Source organism: Trachemys scripta, chromosome 17 (assembly GCF_013100865.1).
Source record: "Trachemys scripta elegans isolate TJP31775 chromosome 17, CAS_Tse_1.0, whole genome shotgun sequence".
Taxonomy (NCBI): domain Eukaryota; kingdom Metazoa; phylum Chordata; order Testudines; family Emydidae; genus Trachemys; species Trachemys scripta.
In genome coordinates, this window is record NC_048314.1 from 9,177,549 (window position 1) to 9,202,463 (window position 24,915).

General features: G+C 43.7%; 1 protein-coding gene across 3 annotated transcripts in view; it reads right to left on the minus strand.

The window, feature by feature from the left end:
• The window catches only part of TNC (tenascin C), a 95,905-nt gene that overhangs the window by 26,363 nt on the left and 44,627 nt on the right, over window positions 1–24,915 (minus strand). Inside the window, exons 8-16 of one of the 3 annotated variants that reach the window (XM_034793490.1) lie at window positions 23,577–23,762; window positions 22,050–22,139; window positions 20,707–20,970; window positions 17,678–18,037; window positions 12,612–13,031; window positions 9,692–9,964; window positions 6,062–6,334; window positions 4,422–4,694; window positions 1,957–2,232 (exon numbers count right to left, since the gene is read on the minus strand). In XM_034793490.1, the coding sequence (XP_034649381.1) occupies window positions 1,957–2,232; window positions 4,422–4,694; window positions 6,062–6,334; window positions 9,692–9,964; window positions 12,612–13,031; window positions 17,678–18,037; window positions 20,707–20,970; window positions 22,050–22,139; window positions 23,577–23,762 (2,415 nt within the window). The remainder of the gene's footprint in view (window positions 1–1,956; window positions 2,233–4,421; window positions 4,695–6,061; window positions 6,335–9,691; window positions 9,965–12,611; window positions 13,032–17,677; window positions 18,038–20,706; window positions 20,971–22,049; window positions 22,140–23,576; window positions 23,763–24,915) is intronic. The other 2 variants (XM_034793488.1, XM_034793489.1) reach the window with 2 other exon arrangements.

The following is a 24,915-nucleotide window of genomic DNA, read 5'->3' on the forward strand; positions in this document are numbered from 1 at the left end:
GGGGGCGGGGGGGGGGGGGGGCAAGTGGGGCAATTTGCCCCAGGCCCCACAGGGGCCCCGCAAGCCCTGGCCCGGCGGCGGTCCGGGTCTTCGGCGGCATTTTGGCGGCGTGGGGCCCTTCAGTTGCTCCGCGTCTTCGGCGGCATTTCAGTGGCGGGTCCTTCAGTGCTGCCAAAGACGTGGAGCAACTGAAGGCCACCCCCCGCCCCCAAAATGCCGCCAAAGACGCGGACCGCCGCCAGGTGAGTACAAGCGCCACAGCTCCCCTGCTTTGCCCCAGGGCCCCTGAATCCTCTGGGCGGCCCCGTGACAGAGCGGTTTAAGGGATTTACACTCATCGCCTACTGAGCATCCCCAAGAAATACTGGATTCAACTCCTCATGGGTTTGGTTTGCTGGAGCCTTGATAAATAAATAAAGGATCTGAAACATTGAAATTATTTCTCGAAACAGGTTTACCTGCACTACAAAAAGACAAGGATTCATTGGCTTCCAGGGAGCATAGCATGCTTACCTAGATCAGGGAAACTTGCCTTCAAATGTAGCAATGCCACATTTGCTATAGGGAAGCATCTGTACTTTGGAGCAGCAAAGAACAGGACTGGAGAAGGCAAACACTGGTTCATTTGTAAGACTCTACCATCAGGGAGGGAGGTCACAGTCAGTGCAAACTGCATCCTTGGGGCTTCGGTGAAGTGGTTGTGCAAACTGCCTTATGTAAGGGAGACTAAGGCCTGGTCTATACTACCTGAATCGGCGGGTAGAAATCGACCAGCGGAGGTGGTAGTAAGCGCCGCCGACAAAAAGCGGCAGAAGTCGATTTTGCCGCCGTCCTCACAACGGGGTAAGTCGGCTGTAATACGTCGAATTCAGCTACGCTATTCACGTAGCTGAATTTGCGTATCTTAAATCGACTCCCCGCTGTAGTGTAGATGTACAATGCCTCTGCTGAGGGTGTTACCTCTGTGTATTACTGGAGTGAGGAGGAAAAGGACAGATAATGAGACATGAGCTTCTGGATGCATGCACATGCAGGATGGCTGTTTGGTCGAGGCAAAGGATACAAAGAATGGAGAGAAGCTGTAGTGACAGCCTCGGTTATTGTGATATGATGTGCAAGGAATGCTTAGTCTTCAAGGAGTATAAATGGACTGGAGGCAGCACTATAATACATGCATGGCTGCTGGGTTATTATATTAGATCTGATCTCGGTAAAGAGTGAAATAGCAACAAGAATTGGGCTGAATCTTGACATCCTCTCTTACTGCCACATGTAGAGGTTCAGATAGCTCAGAGCATTGGCCTGCTAAACCCAGGGTTGTGAGTTCAATCCTTGAGGGGGCCATTTAGGAAACTGGGATGTAAAAAAAAAAAAAAAAAAAGAACTGTCTGGGGATTGGTCCTGCTTTGAGCAGGGGGTTGGACTAGATGACCTCCTGAGGTCCCTTCCAACCCTGATATTCTCTGATTCTTAAATAGGCACGAGGGTGCCTGAAGTCCTGGCCCTTTCAATCACCCTGTGTCATGCAGAAAGGAGATGCCCATCTCACAGATGATTAGTGTTATTCAGTGGAACTGACCATGGAGGACAGGCAGAATTTTAAAGGCCTGGACTGCTCTAAATATCCAAGAGTTGAAAAGAGGCCTAGAAGGCATTCAGGTTAGATAAATGGGCCCGTGAAGTTAACCTTATTTTTTGAAAGCTCAGAGGGGAAGGTTAATTGCAGCTGAAGTTAGGAATAAAGATTTGGATGGGTTCTTAATTCACCTGAACCTGTTCTCCCCTCCCTTGCCCTAAAACTGGACGATCTCTTTAAGTGTCAACATTACTCAGTTTCACAGGGAAACAGCCAACACAGTTCTCTCCTTTCCTCCACATTAATCAATATTTGGTGGTGGTTGTTCTTTTTCACACAAAAAACACACACACACAAAGCAGCAGCCTTTAAACGGGTACCTGTCACGACAAAAGCAGTGAGGGGCTCTGTGTGGACCCCTGCATTGGTGGTGCCCTGAATGTTAATATCATAGCCAGTATAATCTGCCAGGCCTGAGATGCGAGTGCTGCGGGCCCTTCCTGACACCGTAAGCTCCTGCGGCGCGTGGGTTGCATAGGAATCTCTAACATTTATAACAAACTTTGCAAAAGGCCCATCTCTCGCGGTCCATGAGAGGTTGAAGCTGTCGGGGGTAACGTTTGTGAGTGTGAGCGTGCCCAGCTGTGGCTTGGCCTCTGAAGGAAAAGGAACACAGGGGAAGAGAAAGCATTACTTAGAGCAGGGCGGTGCTTAGTAGCAGAAGAGAGTTATGGCTATTGAAGGGTGTAGAGAAACACAGCCAGCCTTTACCATCTGCTGAGCAATGGGTGAAGAAACAAGGAGCTGGGCATTACAAATAGCCATTGAAAAGGGCTTTTAATTTAACCTCTTGCAGGTGTTTATTAGTTTTAATTTTTTTTCTTGCTCTTTTTTGTTTACTGTTAAATATATTCAGTGGTCTGGTCTAAACTTGGGCCTGATTTGCAGAAGTGCTAAGCACACACAACTCCCCGTAAAGTCCAAGGGAACTGCAGAGGCTTAGAACCTCTGAAAATTAGGCTCTCGATGACTGCACAAATCTGAACCGTGATTACTTTTGCAGAAGGCCAACTCTCTAAATTATGGGACACTTCATGTTCAAGTGCTTTACCAAGCAGGTCAGGATCATTATCCTCACTGTTCAGATGGGGAAACTGAGGCACAAGTGAGTGAAGAGATTTGTCCAAGCTCATACAGCAGGCCAGTGGCAGCACCCCATTCACTAGGTCCCACTGTGGACCACTGAATGGAGGACACAAGATCACTGCAACCCCCTTTTTCAGGCCTTTATAATTCTTCTTAGGGAAAAATATTCCCTTTTGGCATAAATTTCATTCTCATCCTCAAAGGAATAACTTGGGAAATTGGAGTCAAATCCATTCAGCTTTCACATAATTCAACAATGAGGAATCTATTGAAACCCCATTTGTTAAAATGTTTTGGGGACATGAAAGTGTTGGTTAAATGGAGTCAGTGATATTCAGGGGGGGTTACTGGGTAAGTGACTCACCCTGGAGGACGTAATCATGACAACAACAGAACGATTAAAGAACAGAGAGCGACCTATAATTAATTGACATATGAACTGATGTAAGTTACCGCAATTTACCCACCCAAGACTTAGGTTAAATGGGCCAGGAGAGTTTGTTCCCCATCCACTCTGCTGCCTTGGTCTAGTCCAGGAGCAGGGACAGCTCAGTGACCCCAATTAAGGATGCATGCTGGGACTGTCATCATGCAGAGCCAGCATGGTTGGTAATGAAGTTGTCATGGCGAGAGCTCGGTGCCTGGGGAGATGGCGGAGATCAGAAAGTATTCAAGATGCAAACATACGTAAGGGAGAATGTGGTCAAACCAGGCACGGGGCACTCAGTCCTGCATGCAGGTTGAAGAGAACAATCTTTTCCACACCGAACCCGAAACGGGCACATTCCTTCACATGCCATTCGCACCCAGCTCAGGCAGGCCCGTGTCATGGCATCCCGATTTCAAAGGTTACTACATGCAGCACAAGTTGAAAATCCCTCCAGGCAAGGCTTAGTGAGCTCCCAACATCCGGTAGTCACCATCAGCGTTGGAAAGGCTCTGGCATCCCCTGGAAGGCACTGTGGTGCCCATTCCCCTACAAGACTCACTGGCACCCGTGCAAGTAATAGTGTACGGGGCCGAACATCAAGAAGGGATGGACTTCCTTTTCAATCCCAGCTCACTGCTGGGGGGATGGGGAAAGATGCCAGGCAGAAAAAAAAACTCTTGGTACCAGCACTAAATAACTGGACCACTCCATGCAGTTCCTGTTGGTCATTTAACATGCTACCCAAAGCACCAGTAAAAGATACAAATGCCATGAGAGACATTTGACCTTTACAAACAAAGAACCAAAATGGCATGCAGTTGCCTTTCTGGTCTGACAAGGACATAGCGCCCATTCCCGTGATAAGAAAGATCACAGGCAAATGAGGAGAGAGGGTGTGGAATGAACACAAAGAGTATTCCAAGTCAAATGCAAGGATGTTCCAGAGAATCACCTGGAGCAATTCAGTTATATATACAGAGAGCTTGCAGATAAGTGTATATATAAATAAACCAATCAAAGGTTTACCATTGTGCTTCCTTAATTCTGGGGACACTTTTCAGCCATTTCCAAAGGTCCCAGATCCGCTACTTTCAAAGCAGTCTTGGATTCAGCTTATTCCAACCTGTCCCCCTAGTGACCCTTTCTTTAATTTACTAACGAGGGCCATCTAGATGAGGAAAAGTGATGTCACTTTGGAGCCACGTTCTAGAGCAGTTTGGTGGACAGGAAAAGAAAGAGTAGAAAAAGTAAATCTGGAAGGTGAAATACCTGTGGTAACCAGTGCTGTCAAAGTCTGAGCACCTTGGTCATCAACTAGACCATGCAGTTGGACAGTGTAATTAGTGGAGGCTCTTAGGTTGGTGATTACAAAACTCCGTGAGGCCCCTGGCACCGTGTGCACCAGAGAATCCAAAGGCAAGTCAGAGTTTATAACTTCTAAAACAAAGCGATCAAAGGCGGCATCCTGAGCTTCCCATGTGAGGGACACACGGTCTGAGGTAGCGTTTGAGACAGTGAGTTTGCTAAGGAGAGGTTCGTCTACTAGAGGAAGAAAAACAAATGGAAATGTGTCGGAATTATTAGAACCAAAAATCAAATCAAATCAAATCAATGTCAGAGGAGTCAGAGATGGAAAAGACCGATTTAATCACATTTTCTGCACCAGGACCCCTATCATCTTAGCCAAAATCTCATCAGGATCCCCCTCCCATTTAGCAGTATGAGCAGTATGGGCAGCATGATTTTGACCCACTGACACCTGTTTGTGATCCTCCTGGGGGGGTCATGATCCTCAGGCTGAGAAACCCTAATTCATCCCTCTGCCAGGATCCCACTCCCCGCTTACAAATGTATCTGCTATTGACTTGATCACAGATGCTTCATATTATGTTGAACTGCGACTGGCATCCCAAAGTTCCATAGAACTGTCTGTCAACCACGTCAGCAGCAGCATCACATTGTTACAATTCCTCCAACGTATACAGATTTTAAGATAAAGCAAGGTCTATTCCTGGCAATCTGTGAGGAGATAGAACCTGCATTACTTGTATAATTGGTCACAAGGTTAATGTAGGCACCTTGTTTTGAGATAACTTTGTGCAGGGAACCATTTGCAGAGGTCACATGAATAGAGTCAACATGGGTAATAAAAGATCGCTGCATGTGATACAGTACTCCCCCCCTTGAGTAATCCATCTACTTTTGTACAACGATAGGATTCCTTCTTTCCTTTGAATGACTGTGCTACAGAGAGATCCAGATGTGAAACTTCAGGCTGTTCTAGGTGCTAAGAGCAAAATCCATACCTGTGCTACCAGCCAGCCCAGGGCCATGAACCACTTCAGTCCCATGTAAAACCTAATCTGAGGTTTTAAATGGGATTACAATCGTGCATAGGCCTTATATAATTCCTCTGCCATGGAGTCAATTTCACCCAAATCCCACTCAAAAAGTGAAAAACCTTTGCCTACACATCTGCCTATTCAAGAGAAATAACCCCCCTAAATGCAACATAACAGATACGAACACATGTTGCAATGCTGAGGTGTGCCTAGAAAAGTGTTGGCTCCACGCTCAGCCCCTGAGCAAACTTGTGGAGGTTCTCCTCTGGACCAGAAGTGGCCCCTGCTCAGATGAAGCCGAGAGGAAAGAAAGCTGATTATTTCTGTTGTGAATAAGAACACCGCTCATCGCTGTGGTTACCTTTCCCTGCACTGGACGGGCGGGTTAAACATAATTTTACAGGTTAAAATAATGCCTGCAGCTCTTCATCAGAAGGCGTTGTAGGGTGAGGTAGAGGATTTGGTGCCGGGTGGTTGGCTGGGGAAGGTAAGGGTGTGGGAAAGGTCAGGTCCTGTAAAGAAGAGTTAGGAGAAAGCCGAGTTAGTATGTGAGGTAGGTTTATATACCTGTAGTAGCTGCAGCACTTATTGTCTTTGTGCGGAAATCACCCGTGCTCCCAGAGAGGTAGACAATAAAATCAGTTTTGGGGGAAAGCCCTGAGATTTGAGCAGTCCTTAAGTTGCCTGAAATGTTGTACTCCATGGGCTCCAGTAACCTGCTAGAATCAATAATTTCAATGGTAAAGGTCTTGAAGGCCTCATCCGGGGCTGTCCAGGAAAGGTGGAAGCTTTCGGGGGTAATGCTGGAAACCATTAGTTCACCAACTTCGGGTTCTGCTGCTAAAGAGGAAAACAAAATGAGTGAGAATTAGATGTCCCCTCTAAAGCCTTATGTTCAGCAATGCTGTGCTTGCATCTACAGCTGCCAGAGTTCTACGTTGAAAAGGGGAATGGAGGGTTGGAACAAAGGTTGCTGCAAGCGGACATGAGCGAAGGGGAAGAAAGTCAAAAAGAGAAAGCGTCTAACAATGCCGCATAGATGAAATCTGTAAGACTGCAGTGGTCGTCCATGCTTCTGAGCGCAGCCAAGCATCTTTCAGTAGGTCTTCACTGCAGCTGGGACCTGCTCCTCAGTGCAGGTAGACAGACACACACTACCTGTACTCAAGCTAATCTGCTAAAAATAGCAGTGTAGCTGGGGTAGCATCGGCAGCAGCTCAGGCGAGTCACCTGAATACCAACATGGACCCTCGGGGTACCTACTTGGATGGCTAGCCCAAGCCTCCCCCTATGCTCCCCGCCTCTACTCTGCCATTTTTAGTGTGCTAGCTCACACCGAGCTAAGGCATGTCTGTTTACTAATACTGGGAAACACATTCCCAGCTGCAGTGTAGACGTACCCTTCGAGGTCTGAGCATGAAAGCAGATGTGTAAGAACACACTGAGGGCCTTAAAGACTTGGAGAATACACGTCACTGTTTTAAGAGAAGCTGAAACTAGAGCCGTGGCTTGGGCAAGGAGAAAGGATCGAGTTTCATTTGAGCTTTTCCTCTCTCCCTTCCTGTTTAAAATACACGAAAGTTGGCATCTAGTCCTGGAGCTTGAGCCAAAGTACAAAGCCGTGGTAGCTCCCTGGGGCTTCCTTCCCTTCTGCAGACATCCCTGACAGGCCCCCAAAAGGCGCAGAACATTCTGACAATGGAAAATCCCCCGGAAAGAAGTCTTGAAAAGCCAGGTGGTGAGTGTGACTGGAATAGAAGGGAAAACCCCAGTAAGGTGTCCTCTGCTGTTTCCATTAACTAAGAGAGACAGAGCAATGCATAAGCCATACTTCGGCAGGATGCTGTGGATATGTCTACATCAGGGGTCAGCAACCTTTCAGAAGTGGTGTGCCGAGTCTTCATTTATTCACTCTAATTTAAGGTTTCGCGTGCCAGTAATACGTTTTAGAAGGTCTCTTTCTATAAGTCTATAATATAGAACTAAACTATTGTTGTATGTAAAGTAAATAAGGTTTTTAAAATGTGTAAGAAGCTTCATTTAAAAGTAAATTAAAATGCAGAGTCCCCCGGACCGGTGGCCAGGACCCGGACAGTGTGAGTGCCACTGAAAATCAGCTTGCGTGTTGCCTACCTCTGGTCTACATGGTAAGCACAAACCCGTGGCAGCGAGTCTCAGAGCCTAAGTCTACAGATTTGGATTTGCTCTAGAGGGCTAAAAATAGCAGTGTAGATGTCCAGGCTTGAGCTGGGGTCTGTTTTCTTTTTAACCCCCTAAAGTTTACTTTCTCCACCTAAAGGAGATTTATCGCCATTGTGCCTAGACTATAATCTGATATCAATCCATACTCAGAACTCTTGATGGAAGCTTTTAGTGAAAAGTCAATGGCAGTATACAGCGCAAAGCAAGCAATTCATGTCATAAAAACCACTCTAGCCAAGCCAAGTCACGTAACACACCACCGCAACAAGCAAACAGTGCATCCTCATTTTGGTAATTCAGTTATAAATTTTCCTAGTTCCTTCTAGCTGCTGGATAAAATGTGCCCAGCGAGAGCAAACGAGTAAGTCTGAGCCATCCTCCAAGCTAGAGAGAAGTGGCAGCAGGTTACAAAGGGCTTTAAGGATGGGTTCTGAAACAGATCATTTCTGCATCTGATGGAAGAGCCACTGCGTCTCAGCTATTGTCACTGAGTAAATGAGATATAGAAAGTCCCATTAATTATAGCCTAAGTATCTAGAAGCGGCAGTGGCATGGAACAATCCAAGGAAGGGTATGTTTGACTTGTTACGATAGAAGTGCACTGTATTGCAGGAGAAATATTCCCAAGGCATAGCTAAACGAGAGTGGTCGCAATCCATTGCAAGTACAGAGCAGGTAGAGCAAATAAAAAAACCCTGCAAGGTGAAGATGAGGGACAAAATCCAAATTGGAAGGGGAAAAAAATCAAATAGCTGACTGGGCAGGTGGAACATGTGGTCTAGGTTCTCTTTATCTGAGGGTTAATTATTTAGAGCAGGGGTCGGCAACCTTTCAGAAATGATGTGCCAAGTCTTCATTTATTCAGTCTAATTTAAGGTTTCGCGTGCCAGTCATACATTTTAACTTTTTAGACGGTCTCTTTCTATAAGTCTATAACATATAACTAAACTATTGTTATATGTAAAGTAAATAAGGTTTTTAAAATGTTTAAGAAGCTTAATTTAAAATTAAATTAAAATGCAGAGCCCCCCGGACCAGTGGCCAGGACCCGGGCAGCGTGAGCGCCACTGAAAATCAGCTCGCGTGCTGCCTTCGGCACATGTGCCATAGGTTGCCTACCCCTGATTTAGAGTTTTGTAGATCATTAAAACAAGGTTATTTTTTATTTATGAGCGATAGGCCTGAACCCAAACCATGGAACATCTTTGAGCTTTGAGGGATGCAAGATCTGGAGATGAATGTGGGGACTAGTGCCCATCTCTGCTTTTCACCAACCCAGATATCATATTTACATCACTGAACGGTGAATGCAGATCCGTGAAAGGTGCACAGATGAGTCATAAAAATTACTTTCATTATTATTGATAATTTTAGGCAATTTTTGATGGTTTAAAGCCTGAGTCTCCTCTCACCTACACCAGCTTTACATAGGTGTAATTCTGTTGACTTTAATGAAGTTACTCCTGATTTACACATTGGGAGAGCAGTAACAGAGTCATACTGGTTAACAGCCCAATACATGAGATCACCCCATAGCAGTAATTCCATATTGTTTTTTGTGCATTGTTTAGGAAATAACTTTTGGAATCCAAAAAACACAAGTGCTTAATGCCTTGAGTATCTGGGCTATAAAGTCAAGTTTTCACAGCTTTCACAAGGCAATGTCTGCTCTTTCTGATCATGTGCAATGGACATTTGGGTCTTGCAACCAGAGAAGTGAGTAAAATAAGCAAACAAAGGGACACATGGGAGCTCCTGAAAGCAAATGACAGCATAGTGGCCCTGAGACTCTCACTAGAAAATCTGATCATCATGAGACATTTCCGAGCATGATATGTTCAGCCAAGCTTTGATAAGCCTCTAGGATTAAGGGTGCTCATGCAAAAGAATGCAGACATTCAAGCTCTCACTGGATTCTGTAATAGCTCTGGCCTATATGCCTCTCTGCAAAGAAGGAAGGAGCATGGAAAGCGATGAATGAATTAGAAAGGGTACCTGTTGTGGTGTTAACAGAAAGGGGTTTGGTCCTGTAGCCCTGAATCACACCATAAAGGGTGACAGTGTAGGGCATGTTAGCCTTGAGGCCAGTAACAGTCACAAAGCGCAGGCTGCCTGGGACTGTGAGATTCCAAGTTTCTTCTGTATTGTTTGGATCCTGCACCTGGATGACAAAAGTCTCATAGGCCCCTTCTGCTGCTGTCCAGTTGAGTTGGAAACCATCCCATCTAACCTTCGATACTGTTAACTTTCCGAGCTCAGGTTCCTCCTCTGAATAAGGACAGAGAGTCAATTAGTTACTCAAATTACAGATTAAAGTAACCAATAATTGGGGTGCTACCTGATGACTTTCCCTGCTAATGAATTTCAGTTATAATTAGTGAACCTATACGCACTATAACACACACTTATAGATTTATGTCTGTCCTTGGTAACTCAGTGGAAAGCTTCCTTCAGAAACTTGGCAATGCAGAGCCGTACAACAAGGCGAGAGCAACAATAATAAATAATCATCATTTTAATACTATAATATTTCATGTAGGAGGCAGCTTTGGCGCTTAGAGCATTTTACAAACATTAATTAAGGCTCCTTATGAGGCAAGTCAGTATTTCTATAACCATTTTACAGCGGCCATTAATAATTCAATGCTCGCCACTCTAACGTGATTGTGATCCCGCAGTATTTCCCGTTCCAAGGTTAGACAGATACAGAAGTTCATGTAAGTACCGAGGGCTGTGAATTTTATGTTTTTAATGGTGTCCACTTGAAGAAAGGTTGGTTTTGTTTGTTTGTTTGTGTTTTAAAAAAATCAATTCCTAATTCAAAATGACAAAGCATGAATAGTGGTTTCTCCGCCTGTACCTGCCCATCTTTAGAGATTTGCCCTAATTGTGGGCCTAATTGTGGTTAACACAAGTTTAATGAGGGCAGATAACAATAACTTCTTTAAAACGACAAGCTTATTACTTCAAAATAAGAATCTCAGGGACATGCTATAGAAAGCCTTCCTGTGGTGAGGGAAGACAACTGACAGGCATTAAGCTTTTCAAAGTCACGCTGGAAAATAGCATCTTCTTATCTGTTGGTTCTGCATGGGGAATCTCCTCTTTTAATCTGTGGCTAACTTTCGGACTGGGCCCATTCCATAGCTCTTTTCTCTCTTCTTTGCATGGCTGAAATCAAGGTAAGACAGCCCTAATAATGATGACAGGGCCTGATTGTGCACCCCTTTACACACGTTACTGAGCACTTACTCGTGAGAGATGTTCCACCAGGACCTGGTTTTCAGTTATACTCAAGGTTCCTTTAAGCTACATTGGTGGAAGGTGCTTTAAAGGTGTGCACCCATTTTAAGGCAGGGTGGTGTAAAGGGACATTAGTCTAAATGAGAAGCAGACCCAATGAGATTACTTGTGTAGTTGCATGCCCTAATGGATACACCATGGGCTCAATTTTCAGAAATGCCTAGCCATTAGGAGCACCCACTGACTTAACCGGATTTATGAATACTCAGGCCCTATATCTCTGCATAGGAAAGTGGTATCACTCAGGTCCACTGAAGCACCAACCAGCTGCCTCCCATCCCCCTGTGACCCTGGAGAGATGACAATGTACAGAGTCACTTTTCACATCAATGCTGCTCAAGAACTTTGCATGAGCTGTTTGCACGAAAATAGGGCTCAGACACGCATTATGATATCATGCAAATCCTGGCTAGGTAGCACTGTTCAGCTGGAAAGGGAGAATGCAGGCTGGAAAAGAAATCAGTGATCATTTGATGGCAGTAGAGTTAAATAAGACATTCCTTTAAAATCAAAATACACCCCCTCCCCCCAAAAAAAGAAATCAAGTCACAGCAAAGTCTTTCAAGGAAAAACATTATCTATTTTGCAAATGCCATAACAACTTAAAAGCCATTCAGATTTCCCTGAACATAACGTTCAATTTCCATTCTCTTCCAAGACGCAGGCTCACAAAAACACTTTTCCTTTCCGTTTCCTGTTCAGGGACATGCATGTCTGATCTGGAAATGCATCCAGCTCCCATCATGCTCTCCTGTTCTCAAACACAAATCATGCAATGCACCAATTCTGGTTGCTGGGGCACTCAGCCAGCCTCACCCATAAAGCCTGGACCATACATGACAATGGAGACGATGATGACACAGGGAGTGAGAGGAAGAGATGATGTTACTTAGGTTAAAAAAAAAAAAGATGTAACACATCATAGAAAAAGATGAGACTGTTCTAACCATTCCTGGGGTAGCCATGGCCTGGGTAAATCCTATGTCTCACACAGACAGTGATTTTGGTACTGGTATGTGGACTGGGAGTATTGCTAGTCTATTGTCTGTTTCTCCAACTGTACATTTGTATCTTGGTACTTGATCATTAGCGAATTGCACTCAGTTTAGACGATTGTTTCCTTTTACTGTTGTATTGTTCAGGGAGAAATGAATGTACTAAAGGAAAATAAGAGGCTGTTTAAAAACTTTGAAAACCCACTCACAATGTGTTACAATCTTTTTTCCCCCTTCAGACATCATCACTTCCATGGAAACACTGCCAGATACTACCTCCTTGCAATCTTCCTTTTGTTTGATCAAAATCCAAAAAAAACCCATTCACATATCCTGCTATTTCCATGTGTCTTGTAAATAGCTGATGCATCCAATCCCCTCTTTGCATGCAATTTGTAAAGGGAGAATCAATGCTATGTCCCTTCAAAAGCTGGATGGGGAACTGTCCATGCCACATAACTCAATGCCCTCATTCCAAAGCAAGACGGGTTTTGTCCCATGCAGAAAATAATTTCACAAAGCCTGGCATTTCTGCAATGGCAGCGCAGTGCGAGATGAAACCCAGAATGTCAAAGCAGAAATGAGAACATATGGATAACAAAATCCATAGAAAATACCTGTGGCAGCTAGAACATCCAGTGATTGAGAGAGCTGACCTTGAGAGCTTCCATGGAGATTAATCAGATATTGTGTGCCAGCTGTGAGATTGGTAAATTCTGTTTCTCGTAGGTTTCCCGGCACAAAGATTTCCTGGGTCCTTTTTAAACTGGGCAGGCTTTTCAGAGTGATAAAGAACTGATCAAATAATGCATCTTGTGCTGCCCAGGACACTGTGAAATTAGTGAAAGTCCTGCCTGTTATTTTAAGATCATGAAGTTGGGCAGTGGTTTCCAGGATGGAAAACTCAGTGGGCACTGAAAGCAGAGCGTGAGAATCAGTGCTTGGGTTTGTTAAGTAACTTAGCTCAGTAGGTGCTGGGCTGGTAGGATTAAGTGTTGTTTCATTGTCTGATTCTCCAGATGCTGTGACTAGATGTGCTAAACAGAGGTAAATCACAAGTTAAGTTTTCCTTATTTAAAAAAAAGGCAAAGAAACCAAATGACGCCTAACATCTGAGAGAGGTTAGTTTCTGCAGTTTGCATTAAAAATCTCTAAAACAGAGAAAGCAGATGGGATAACTGATTGTTTGGAGACTGAATCCAGGTCGTAAGCAAAGGAGATATTACAAAGCATAATGTCAGTCTCATACCTGCCACACTCAATGGTAGCTCTAAAGCATCAATCACGATAGCTAGCAATTTAAGGACACTCGTTTTCAGTCGAGATACTGGGCCAGATCCTCAACTAGTGTAAATCAACGTAGCTTCATTGACTCCCATGGAACAATGCTGATTTACGCTGGCTAAGAATTTGTCCCTCGATCTCTTAAACATGCCTTCGATCCACATAATAGGGCAGTTAACGCTGCTGATGGAAATCAGAAATGGAACGCATGCTAGGGCTGCAAACATATCGAATACAGACTGAGAATTCAGGTCTAGCAGTAGCATTGCAAAATGTCTTCCTGCCCTAAGAAAAACAAACTTGGAGCTGTTGTCTGTCTGTACACATGCCGCATTCTTAAAAAAAAAAAGAGAGAGAGAATGTGAGCCTTCTTCCTTTAAAGAGTTCACGAGACAAAGAGATGAGCCAGCACGTGCTCTGTGCGCGGGGTGTCCATGCTACCCAAGAAATTAACATGCCTTAGACCACGGTCAGCCTTTGGGGTTTTGAGGGTTACACAGAGAAGAGAGAATGCCCATCTCAGTTGGAGGGCAACAGGCAGATAACTTTTCTGAGTCTTCAATTAGCCATGCAGCATTATCTCTTCCTTAGTGGACTAGCCACATCATTCCCCACTGAAATAGCTGCCCTGCTTTCTTGTCTCAATGGCATTCATTTAAAAGACAGCGAGCAGCCTTCCACCATCAGGCAGATCAGCATGGGTACGTACCCTCGATTCAATAGCTGTCTCCAAACTGACAAGATACTAGCGTAGCACAAAAATGTTTGCAGAAGAGAAAGAACAATTTAAACATCTTGAAACAAAAGCAAATTAAAAACAGTGATATCTAGAAAATATATTTCCAGCACAAATACTCATGTAAAGTACTTTTCTGCTGACCTTCAAGAAATCTGAAAGCCTATGGGAACAATTCACTTATACTGGTCCCGGATCAGTGTAACTCTATTATTGACTTAGATAGAGTTCCACTCCAGTGTGAGACCAGAACCAGGCCCTATATACTGTATAACTGAAAGGCAGTAGCTTTATTATCATGATAGTACATTACCTACAATGACCACTAATTCCCATTTTGCCAGTGAGGATACTGAGTTAGTCTATAATTATTAACTGGCTTTTCCAGAGTCATTATGTTAATGTGACACCCCGGGGGTGGGGCTTGAGGAAAGCATGCAACATCTAAATATTAACATACTACGAGTCTGTGAACTGCTGTTACACAGTCTGCATTTTGCCAAGAGATGCCACCCATTCTTTTCTAAGTATATGTGGCAACAACAGAATCTGAGCAGTGTGTTAATTGAAGGCAAATGCTGCCTAAATGTTGACCACTCTACATGCGTGCTGCTAGCTAACATATATTGTAGAGTACATCCAACTACACATCTACCCCGATATAACGCTGTCCTCAGGAGCCAAAAAATCTTACCGCATTATAGGTGAAACCACATTATATCGAACTTGCTTTGATCCACCGGAGCACGCAGCCCTGCCCCCCCAGAGCGCTGCTTTATCGCGTTATATCCGAATTTGTGTTATACTGGGTCGCGTTATATTGGGGTAGAGGTGTATATAGACATGCATTGCATACATACACAGAACAGCAGAATTAGGAGAAGAGCAAAATTATCACATAGATACAGGATCCATTATGCAAATTGAAATGGAGATCGTGGAGACATGCAGAAAAGAATGCACAGCATGGAAAGATGTGAGCGGAAAAGGCAGACTGATTTTATACATCCCCTTTGCACTTGCTGCAGAGCTAACCACATAACTGAGGGGGAAAGGTGACAATTAGAGCTAGTTGACAATTTCTGAATTTCAGAAATTTGACAAAAATTTCCCCATTTCAGAAAAAAAAAGGGAAAAGGTTTCAGTGATATTGTCACAAAATTCTAGCCCTCCCCCTATGGGTTTGAGCAGATTCAAAGTTGACCGAAGGTTTTCAATTGCCAAAATATCAAATTTTGAAATTCCAAAATAAAAAGGGGAATTTTTGAAAAAAAGTCACAATTTTCTTCCTTTTTTTCTGTCCAACCCTAACGAAAATGACTCCATTTTAATTATTTATAGGCAAGGACTTAATTTTTCATGCAGTCTGTTACTAATAGAAAGAAGGATGGTGGAATATGTGAGAACTCCAGCGAGTAACTCACACAAAGGGGACACCCTTGCAACTAGTATTGAATTCTGAATCTTACTGTTACCAATAGGTTAAACATACTGGGTCAAATGCTGCTCTTAGTTTTGCCCATGGTGTCCACTGACTTCAGTTGGAGTTGCAGGGCATAAATAGGCCCATGGCATGCAGGTAAAACTACACTGTCATATTATTTACAATCATTTTATTGCAAAACTAGCTAAGGATACTGTTTGGGGGTTTAACAACAAAACCCACAAAGGGGAAATGAATGGATAAGTAGGGAGAAAACCTAATTAGCTCCAAACTAACCTATAATAGAAAAATGTATGGCTTAGTGTACAGACATAGAACTGAGACAGAAATGCAAAATAACTGGATACGTGGAAAACATCCAGGTAATGTAGCTAGTGATAGCTATCAATGCATAAGAGATTGTTAACAACTAGACGAATGGACAACAGAAAATGTAAGTAACAGTTTGATCGTTGAATAACAAAGTGGATGGGTGGCAGAGACATGTGAAGGTAACAACATTTAGATAAATGGACAAAAGAGAAACAAACTCGAAGCCCTGCATGGACGGGTGAGAGCCAGACAGAATGTCACCTAGCAGAATGATGAATGAATAGCAGATGCAGAGGAATTCATTCATTTGGATGGACAACAGATAAATTGCTATGAGAATTCCTTGTCAAAGTGAAATACTGTATCTATATTTATTATCCTGAGGGTAAAACTTTCAAACTGAGCTGTCCCTTTTATACATATAGCTTATCCTTTCCTATATGGATGTTCTTGGGTCTTCTAGGGGAATTCCATTTTAATTTCTCACTGGTACTTTCACTATGAAGAATGTTAATGCCCTGCCTGGATGTCAGATTTCTCTGGGTGCTTGGGACAGAGCTGGGAGTGTTCCTTTCTACTATTTCTTGTTTCTGTCTTTTGTCTTTTGCTTTATTTATTGGAAAGAGGTGGCCACAATCAATTCAGTGCCAGATCTCCCATCAACCCAAGTTGCTGGGGGGGAGGGATAGCTCAGTGGTTTGAGCATTGGCCTACTAAACCCAGGGTTGTGAGTTCAATTCCTAAGGGGGCCATTTAGAGATCCAGGGCAAAAATCTGTCTGGGGATTGGTGCTGCTTTGAGCAGGGCATTGGATTGGATGACCTCCTGAGGTCCCTTCCAACCCTGTTAGTCTATGATTATGCCTCAGGGCTCTCACCCTCCCAAGACAGGATTTCAGCATCAGGGTCAACCATGAAACCTCCATCCTATTTTGGGCCCCCCATTTAAATATCCCTCTCTTCTGTCTCAGCTAGATGGTTAAGCTACCTTCGTACCACTGGAGAAAAACAAAGGAAGTAATTGGTGGCCAGGATCTGATTTAAGGTCTTGCTTGTGATGGATTAACAAACCACAATGACTACCATTAAAAATTCTGTATTGCCAGTATTCGCTGCATACTGATATCTGCAATACCCATTTATGCCTTTGCTTCAAACAGGAATCAGATGTGGTAACTGTGTAGCATCTGTTGGCAAATTACTTTTCAGTGGTAATCACTGTAGGTTGCTGTCAGGCTGACTCACCTATTCATTGTTGATAATGTTACTTTGAACGTGGGAAAACGGGGACACAACTTCAGACAAGCAGAAGCCATAAGAGAAAGAAGGACTGACAGAATATTGTCAAGGGTCCTCAGCAGACAGAAGGGTCCTCAGCAGATAGAATGAATCTTCTTTAATCATTCAACAGAATAGGAAGCTACCTTCTCCAAGCCATGCTCCCATTCAGCTCTTGACCTGTAACTCACTTCCAGAGACAAGAGAGCATCTCATCCAAGGCATGCCAGTAGTCACTGAACAATCTGTGCACCGTTGCAGAGGAATGTTAAGAGGGCTCCCAGCTATTATAAAGTCCATTCATTTATTTCCACATGCCACTCATGCATAACGTATTACTGTCCCTCCTTCTCCAGCATCCACATTATGCTACTCAGGCATTGCTCCAGAACTGGAGCAGGGAGAAATCTGATTGCTCAGTTTCCTCAAAGCTGGGCTATGTGGGCTATGCCTCGATAAATGTATTTGGAAAGATATGCTGGAGAAATGGTCTTTCCAGCTAATACATGGCTTATTCCCCTTTGCTTATCATATCATTCTAAACTGCAAATATACCACGCTCTTGAGTGGAACAACTAACAAAGTGGACCATGATTAGGGACCCCTTAGTTAATAACTGAAAGGATGTACCTGTTGTAGCCTCAGCTTCAAGAGGATGGGAGCGCTGTCCTCCAATCATTCCGTACACCTTGATTTTGTAAGATGTGTTAGCCTGGAGGCCATCAATCACAGTGCCTAAGGAGTCTCCGGGCACGAAGACTTCTGCAAGGGGCCCAGCTGCCCACGCCACCTCCTTGTACTCCACAACAAAACTAGTGTAGGCTCCTGAGTCCGCCTTCCACGAGAGACTAAAGCCATGCGCTGTCACATTGGAGACCACAACATCCCTCAGCGTATCCTCCCCCATCCCAGAAGCCTCTGTGCTCCAAGATCCAGAATACTCATCTGGGCCAGGAGTCGGCTCCCGCTTTAGCTCTAGACTACGTGTGGCTATAAAGAAACAAACAAGCAAAGGGCAGAATATGAAATACTTAATTCCTTCCTTTTTTCAAAGAACCAAAGTCAATGAACTGTGCATTTCACACTGATCACCTGGCCGTGAGTCGAACCATCTGAGCAGATTTTGAAACCAGGACCTTCCGCACCAAAGCACAAACCTTTACCACATGAGCTAAAGGACCCATTCAGTTATTTGGTAGCAGTAGATGACTGTTATCCACTAATGGGCCGGCCACTGAAGGAGATTGTGACACACCCTTTGCCAGTGTGCTACACAATTCACAAAGATTCTTAATTTGTGTGTGTATATGTGCGCACGCAAAGGGGGTGGGTGTTGTTTATATTCTCAGAGGGAGATTGAGGAAAGTATGAGGGAGAACCAGCCAAACGTACAATGCATAAGAAAATAATGTCTTCAGCTCAAGGGCCGGAGCAACGCCTATCTTACAAGATTTCAGTAGGAGATAATTGACTGATGCAAACAAAAAAAAAACCCCCTGCAAAACAAAACCAAAGGCTCCCTGACCTCTGCAGGCCTGACTGAACAAGTCAGGAAGGATTAAGGAGAAAGACTAAAATACACAACATGGGAAAAGGAAGGGAACTTTGGAAGCAAATACTCCCTGCCCTAAAGCAGATTGCATTCTATAAGCTGCATATGAATCAGTTTCCTTTTTTTTCCCCCCCGTGAGGAGGACAGATCTCTCTTTTAATGAACAAGTGTTTCCAAGCTGCGCCCCTGGGTTCCTCCACTTCATCCTTCCTAGGATACAAAGAGCTAGTTCGGTCCTAGCCATGCTCCTGGTGCCTTCCACTTGAATCAGTTACTCTCTGCTCCCTGCTGCCCAGAGCAAGCACTCCGCTGCCGCCCCATGGTGAAACGGCTTGAAAGCCATCTATAGCTGTGGGCAGAGTGTGTGAGCTAACAAGATTTGTTTTGCTTGGCCTGAGGACTGGAGGATCTCACACATGCTGGGACATGGACAGAATAATGAAAGAAGCAAGCCCCCAGTTCACACACCCACAAGATCTTATTTTACAGCTCCTGATTCTTATGCATTTGGGATGCATCCGTCCCCAATCAAGGGACAGATCCCAGAGAAACGTTACATCCACTAATGCTGCTGCCTTTCAGGTGTTGCTTCAGGAGATTCTCGGTTTATTCATGGGCCAGAGCAAACACTTAGAACATTACACTGGTTTCATGCATTTTCTTTTTTTAAATATCCCAAGAAGATAAAGAATAAGGCTTGGGGGCTTTGATTCTGATGCTGGAAATGACTAGCTTGTGAAACTCCACAGCAAGGTCCTTTTGATGTATGTTGTTTAAACCTTTTCACCCTCTATGTGTATTTCCTGTGAGGGTCTGAAGATTCTTCAAAGAGAAGGGGGAGAAACAACCCTGGAAAGATCAAAGCTTTCTTCATCCCTGCAGTGTAGACCTTCCGCTTTGTTCTGTGTGTCAGTGCCTCCTATGTTTTCTCCCACTTGGCTACTGGCCTTATTTATTCATCATACAATTTACTTAATGTGGATGTTTACAGCATATGAACTCTCAGCTGTCTTGAATTATCCAACTCTGTAAACCATTTATAGGCACAGTTGGCATGAAAATTAAAATGGAAAATAAGGTTGGGTTGGATTGGATTGACTGTGTGGCAGCAAAATAAGGTGCCTACTTTAATTTTCAGACTTCACAATACCAGGCAATGTTCTCTTGTCTACAACTGCTAATTTGTAAGATCTGGGATTTCTTGCATGGGTTTGTACTCTAGATGGAATTGAGGGAAAGAAGATGAAACTCTCAGGCCTAGATCTTCAGCTGGTGCCAACTGATGTAACCTCACTGTTTTCAGTGCAGCTTTGCTGATTTACACCAGGTGAGTGCTAGTCCACAATATTTAAACATAGAACACTCTGAAAACATGTAGGAGCTAATTATCTTTTACCCCAAGGCCATAGCCTGATCTAGCCCATTTACACACTGAACTCAACAAGAAACCCCACTGTCTTCAGTAGAAACTCCTTGAGGAATAGGGTACTGCTCAAGGTGAATACTGGTGGAAGAATGGGCTCTTTTTTATAGAAGTGTAGCAGTCATGCTATCCAATGGACTCAAGGGACTGAGACTAGCATTATGACATCAGCTTTCCTAAGCTATTGAAAGAGAAAAATGGTGACAGGCAAAAGCGGAATTGTGAGGGCTCCAACAATGTTCTGATGTTTTCAGTGTCAAGAAAGGCTGCAATGAAAATTCATTAAGGTGTGTGTAGGGGAATGTTAAAGGGGTGTGTTGTTAACATCGTAGTCCCCCTTCTTCTTTGATTGCTAGAGTGTAGGGAAACAAAATAAACCATTAGACAGACACACACAACATCGTCCAATTTAAAGCAAAGAACGAGGTTGTACATCCCCTGCTGGAGAATAAGTGTATTGTGTGGGTCTCCTTAAGGGATAAGCAAGCACACAACAGAGGAGATGGAGAGAAACAAAGGGATAAAGAAAAAGCAGGGCTACACCTCAGTTAGGCTTTCACAGAGAGTAACCAGGTTTTTGCAGCCAGCTGACGTGTTCAAAGCCGGTGACATTCTGCTTGGACCATCTCACCCGCTCATTAAGAGGATCTGGCACAGTGCACCCATTCAGACCCTGTTACTTACCAGTAGACTCCTTCACAATTGTGGGTTTGCTCTTGTGCCTGCCTTTCTCTGCCACTAGGGTGATGGTATATTCTGTACCAGGCTCCAGCCCTCGCAAGATGTAAGAGGTGCTATCTGCTGGTATCTCAATTTCATTCTTCCTCCCAGAGGGGTTCAAGTAAGTGAGGCGGTAGTGGTCAAACTTGGCCAGTGGTCTTCTCCAGCGGAGGGAGAGGGTCATTTCAGTTTTATCACCGACCACCAAGTCCTTGGGATTATCCAGATCTGCACGTTAAACCACAGAGGTTATTTATACGTCAGAATTTTTTATGTTCCTCGGTGCAGGAGCTGTATACTGCCATGTGGGTATTCTGTCAGCTAACTGGAGAAAGAGCCATAATTATACCTGCTGCCTTAATAGAGTCACTGTATAACACTAGCCTGATTTCCCTTTCTAGGCCTTTCAGACCGTATTCCTTGGTCTAAGTAGTAGCAGGTGACGTTCCGTTTATATGCAAACCAAACTGAATCCAGATCTCCCTCACGAACATTCTTTTCAACAGGGCTGCATGGAAGAGAGGCAGAATCTGACCCCCGGGTTTATTCATTTTTTAACAACATTCAGTTTCAGCCGGTAATTCCCTCATTGAACTGTGTTTTGAATCTAGAGCACAGGTTCTCAGCCTGGCAGTCATGGGGAGAGTGGGTGCCACAGACAGGTATCAGGGGGGTGCAATCACACTGCCCTTCCCACAGTGTTAACGGAAAGGGGGATACCAGTATGGAAACAGAGGTCTGGATACAAAAAAGGTTGAGATCCATTGAACTAGAGCAAGTTTTTAGGATGACATCCAATCCTGGTTAAAAAGACTCCCAGAGATGGAGAATTTGCCACGTCCCTCACTAAGCTATCCCAAGGGTTAATTGTACCCATTATTAACATTTTATATATTTGGAACTGGACTATACCAAATTTTGTGGGATTTTCTCTTTGCCCCAGCAACAACATTCACTTTTAGTGGAAGAGACCATGAGGACTGCACAATTTACAAGACAATTTACAATTTAGGGGGAGGGATAGCTCAGTGGTTTGAGCATTGGCCTGCTAAACCCAGGGTTGTGAGGTCAATCCTTGAGGGGGGGCATTTAAGGATCTGGGGCAAAATCAGTACTTGGTCCTGCTAGTGAAGGCAGGGGGCTGGACTTGATGACCTTTCAAGGTCCCTTCCAGTTCTACAAGATAGGATATCTCCATTAATTTATAATTTTATATATCTACACTTGGTCCCTAACTGGGGCTCTTGAATGGCTCTGGCTTTCTTTGCCCTTTCCCCCCGTGTGGCCAAGAGAAAGGATCATCTCACCAGTTGCAGCATTGATCGTAGCGGGAGTACTTTCTTTGTCCTGCTTCACTGCTGTCACTCCAATGCCATATTCTGTTCCAGGCCTCAGACCTATGGTGAATGTGTAGAGATGTGTCACTGTTTAGGGATGGTGCTAGATAAAATGTTTCTTGGTTTTGTTTTTCATAAGAAAGCTGTAGTGTGTGGTGGCATGGGATCTTTCTTTGTCTATGAACATTAAGAGCCAAATTTTTAGGGAGTCTCTAGGTGTCCTCCAATGTGGAGGAAAAAACTTTTGCATGCACAGTCAACTTGATTATTTATTATTATTATTGCATTACCTAGAGTCTCCAACCAAGATCAGGATCCCTGTGTGCTAGGCACTGTACAAACATCATAAAAAGTGACAGTTCCTGCCTCAAAGAGATGATGATTTAAATAAATTGGACTTGCACGAGTGTGCAGACATCCATGTTGAATGTGAAAATCCCAACTGACTAACTTGCAGGCAAGAGGTCAACTTGCAAGCATAAAAAGGTGCATGCTTACTTTTGCAAGCACATGCAAAAGTGGCATGGAGAACCAGAGACTTGGTGTCAGATTTTTAAAGGTATTTAGGTGCCTGGAGATTCAGAGAGGCACCTAGAGAGGTCTCAAAGTTACCTAAAATCAACTGCCATTGATTTCAAAATGGATTTGAAAATTCCACTAGGCACCTATCTGCATCTTTAAATACCTTTAAAAATCTGGCCATCAGGCTGAAAATGTGGCTCTTGACAGGAACAAAGCTACTGTGTACCCAAGTTAGTAAAAAATGAGATTCCTGGTGTCTAAATCATCTTCAAAGTCTTTTACATCCTGAATATTTTCTCTAGCATAAAAGATTCAAATACACTTATTATCCCAGTCTGCATGGATTTTGGTGTATTTTTAAAGTCTCTTTCATGTATTCACATTTCTCTTTACATCTCTCCAATGTGACTCTTTATAGCTCTACATTTTTGTAAATTCTTTGTAATCCATTCAAAAGATACAGTAATTTACACTAAGTGGGTCTCCTGTTCCTCCGTTGTGCATATATAATTCTTAGTGTCGGGGAAAGTTCTGTTCATAGCAAAGGAAGAGCAGATCTCTCTAGATAGCTTATGGGACCCTAATGAAAACAATGCTGTTATTGAATATTGATGCAATTATGTTGTGATTATATAAATATTATGGTGGGCTGAGGCACCAGCTGGGGACTTAAAGCCCAAACTCTGGTTCAATTCACAAGCCCTTTAACTCATGGATAGTTTTATTAACCGAAGATTTCAAAACTGCCAACAGCTGGGAGGGGAGAGGACAAGGCCTTCTCCTTGCAGAAGCTTCCTCTTTGTTTTTAGAGCCCTGCCCCAGATCAACTATGTGACAGGCAGGGTACCTGGGTTCTATTTGTAATCCCTTACATGCCTTTACACCTTGCCACAGGTCATCATGGTGATAGGAGGTCAGATCTCCAGATGGTTACTGGTGCCAGTTACATTAACAGCAATCTCACTTTGATCCTACCTGTGAGCGTTGTCTTGGTTGTGGCCTGGTTACTCCTTGGCACAGTTATCTCAGCATGGTCTCCACCTGAGATGGGAGCGAACTTGATTCTGTAGTTATCAATGCTGGCTTGGCTGTTCTTCCACTCCAAGGTGATACTGTTGTCTGTCTGAGACAATCGCTTCAGGTTCTTTGGTGCATCCAAGCCTGAAGAGGGGAAAAAAGGTTTTCTCTCTCAGGACAGAAGGAAAGAATGATTCATGCGCCTGGCATATGGTACCATCTACAAGATGAGATCAATTTTCCCACAGAAGTTACCACTTCAAGGAAAGCAGACACCTTCTGTGAAAATTTTGCATTTTGTTTCGTCGAAAACCCAATTTTCCATCCCATAAAAGTTGTGACGGAAAATTGTTGACCAGCCCTGGAATTCACTATTCAGAAGATACACTCCAACCCTGGCCTAAAGGAGTCTCATCTCTTGGAGTGAAATAGGAATTTTATCTAAAAATTCCATGAGCTAGCATCATTCACTCCCATAATGGACTTAAGTCCTGCTTTGGTGAAACAACTCCATCCTGGGGCAAGAGAGGATTTCATTCTCCCTGTTCCATTTATTCCCCAGCATTGTCATATGGCTCCATTAACAGATCCAAACCATGATTGCATGCTAAATTGCACACCTTTTACAAAAACAACAACAACAACGAGGAGTCCTTGTGGCACCTTAGAGACTAACACATTTATTTGGGCATAAATACATAAATAAATTCGTTAGTCTCTAAGGTGTCACAAGGACTCCTCATTGTTTTTGCTGATACAGACTAACACGGCTACCCCGCTGAAACCTTTTACCAAAACATTCCCCGCATAACCAAAGGTAAAACTGAATTAAAAACAAAAAGCAGGCAGTGGGTTCCCAGGACCAAGGAAGGAAAAAAGAAGAGAGTTCTCTTCTAATCCACAATGGATGTAGGCAGAATAATACATCTGTTCAGAACTAGACACTGTGGTGATGGCAGTTATAGGAAAACTTTAGATCAATAAACAGACAGGCAGGCAGATAAGGTAGAAGGAACCCTGTTTGTTGGTGGGGGAAAAATGGGAGATGCAGGATAAAAGTATCAAAAGGTCCTATATGATCTGGGAACCTAATTTCATTTTTCAAAAGAGATGCAGGCACTTAGGAGCCTAAGTCTCTTGGAAAAGTAATGGGATCTAGGTTCCTAAGTCATTTTTGAAAATTTTACTCGACTTCCATAAACCTCTGTGACTGGTACAGTGCTGTGCTGGCATAATAACTGAAGTGAAACAACATGCTACAGCTAATTAGCATGGATGTGTTGATGGTGATTGGAGT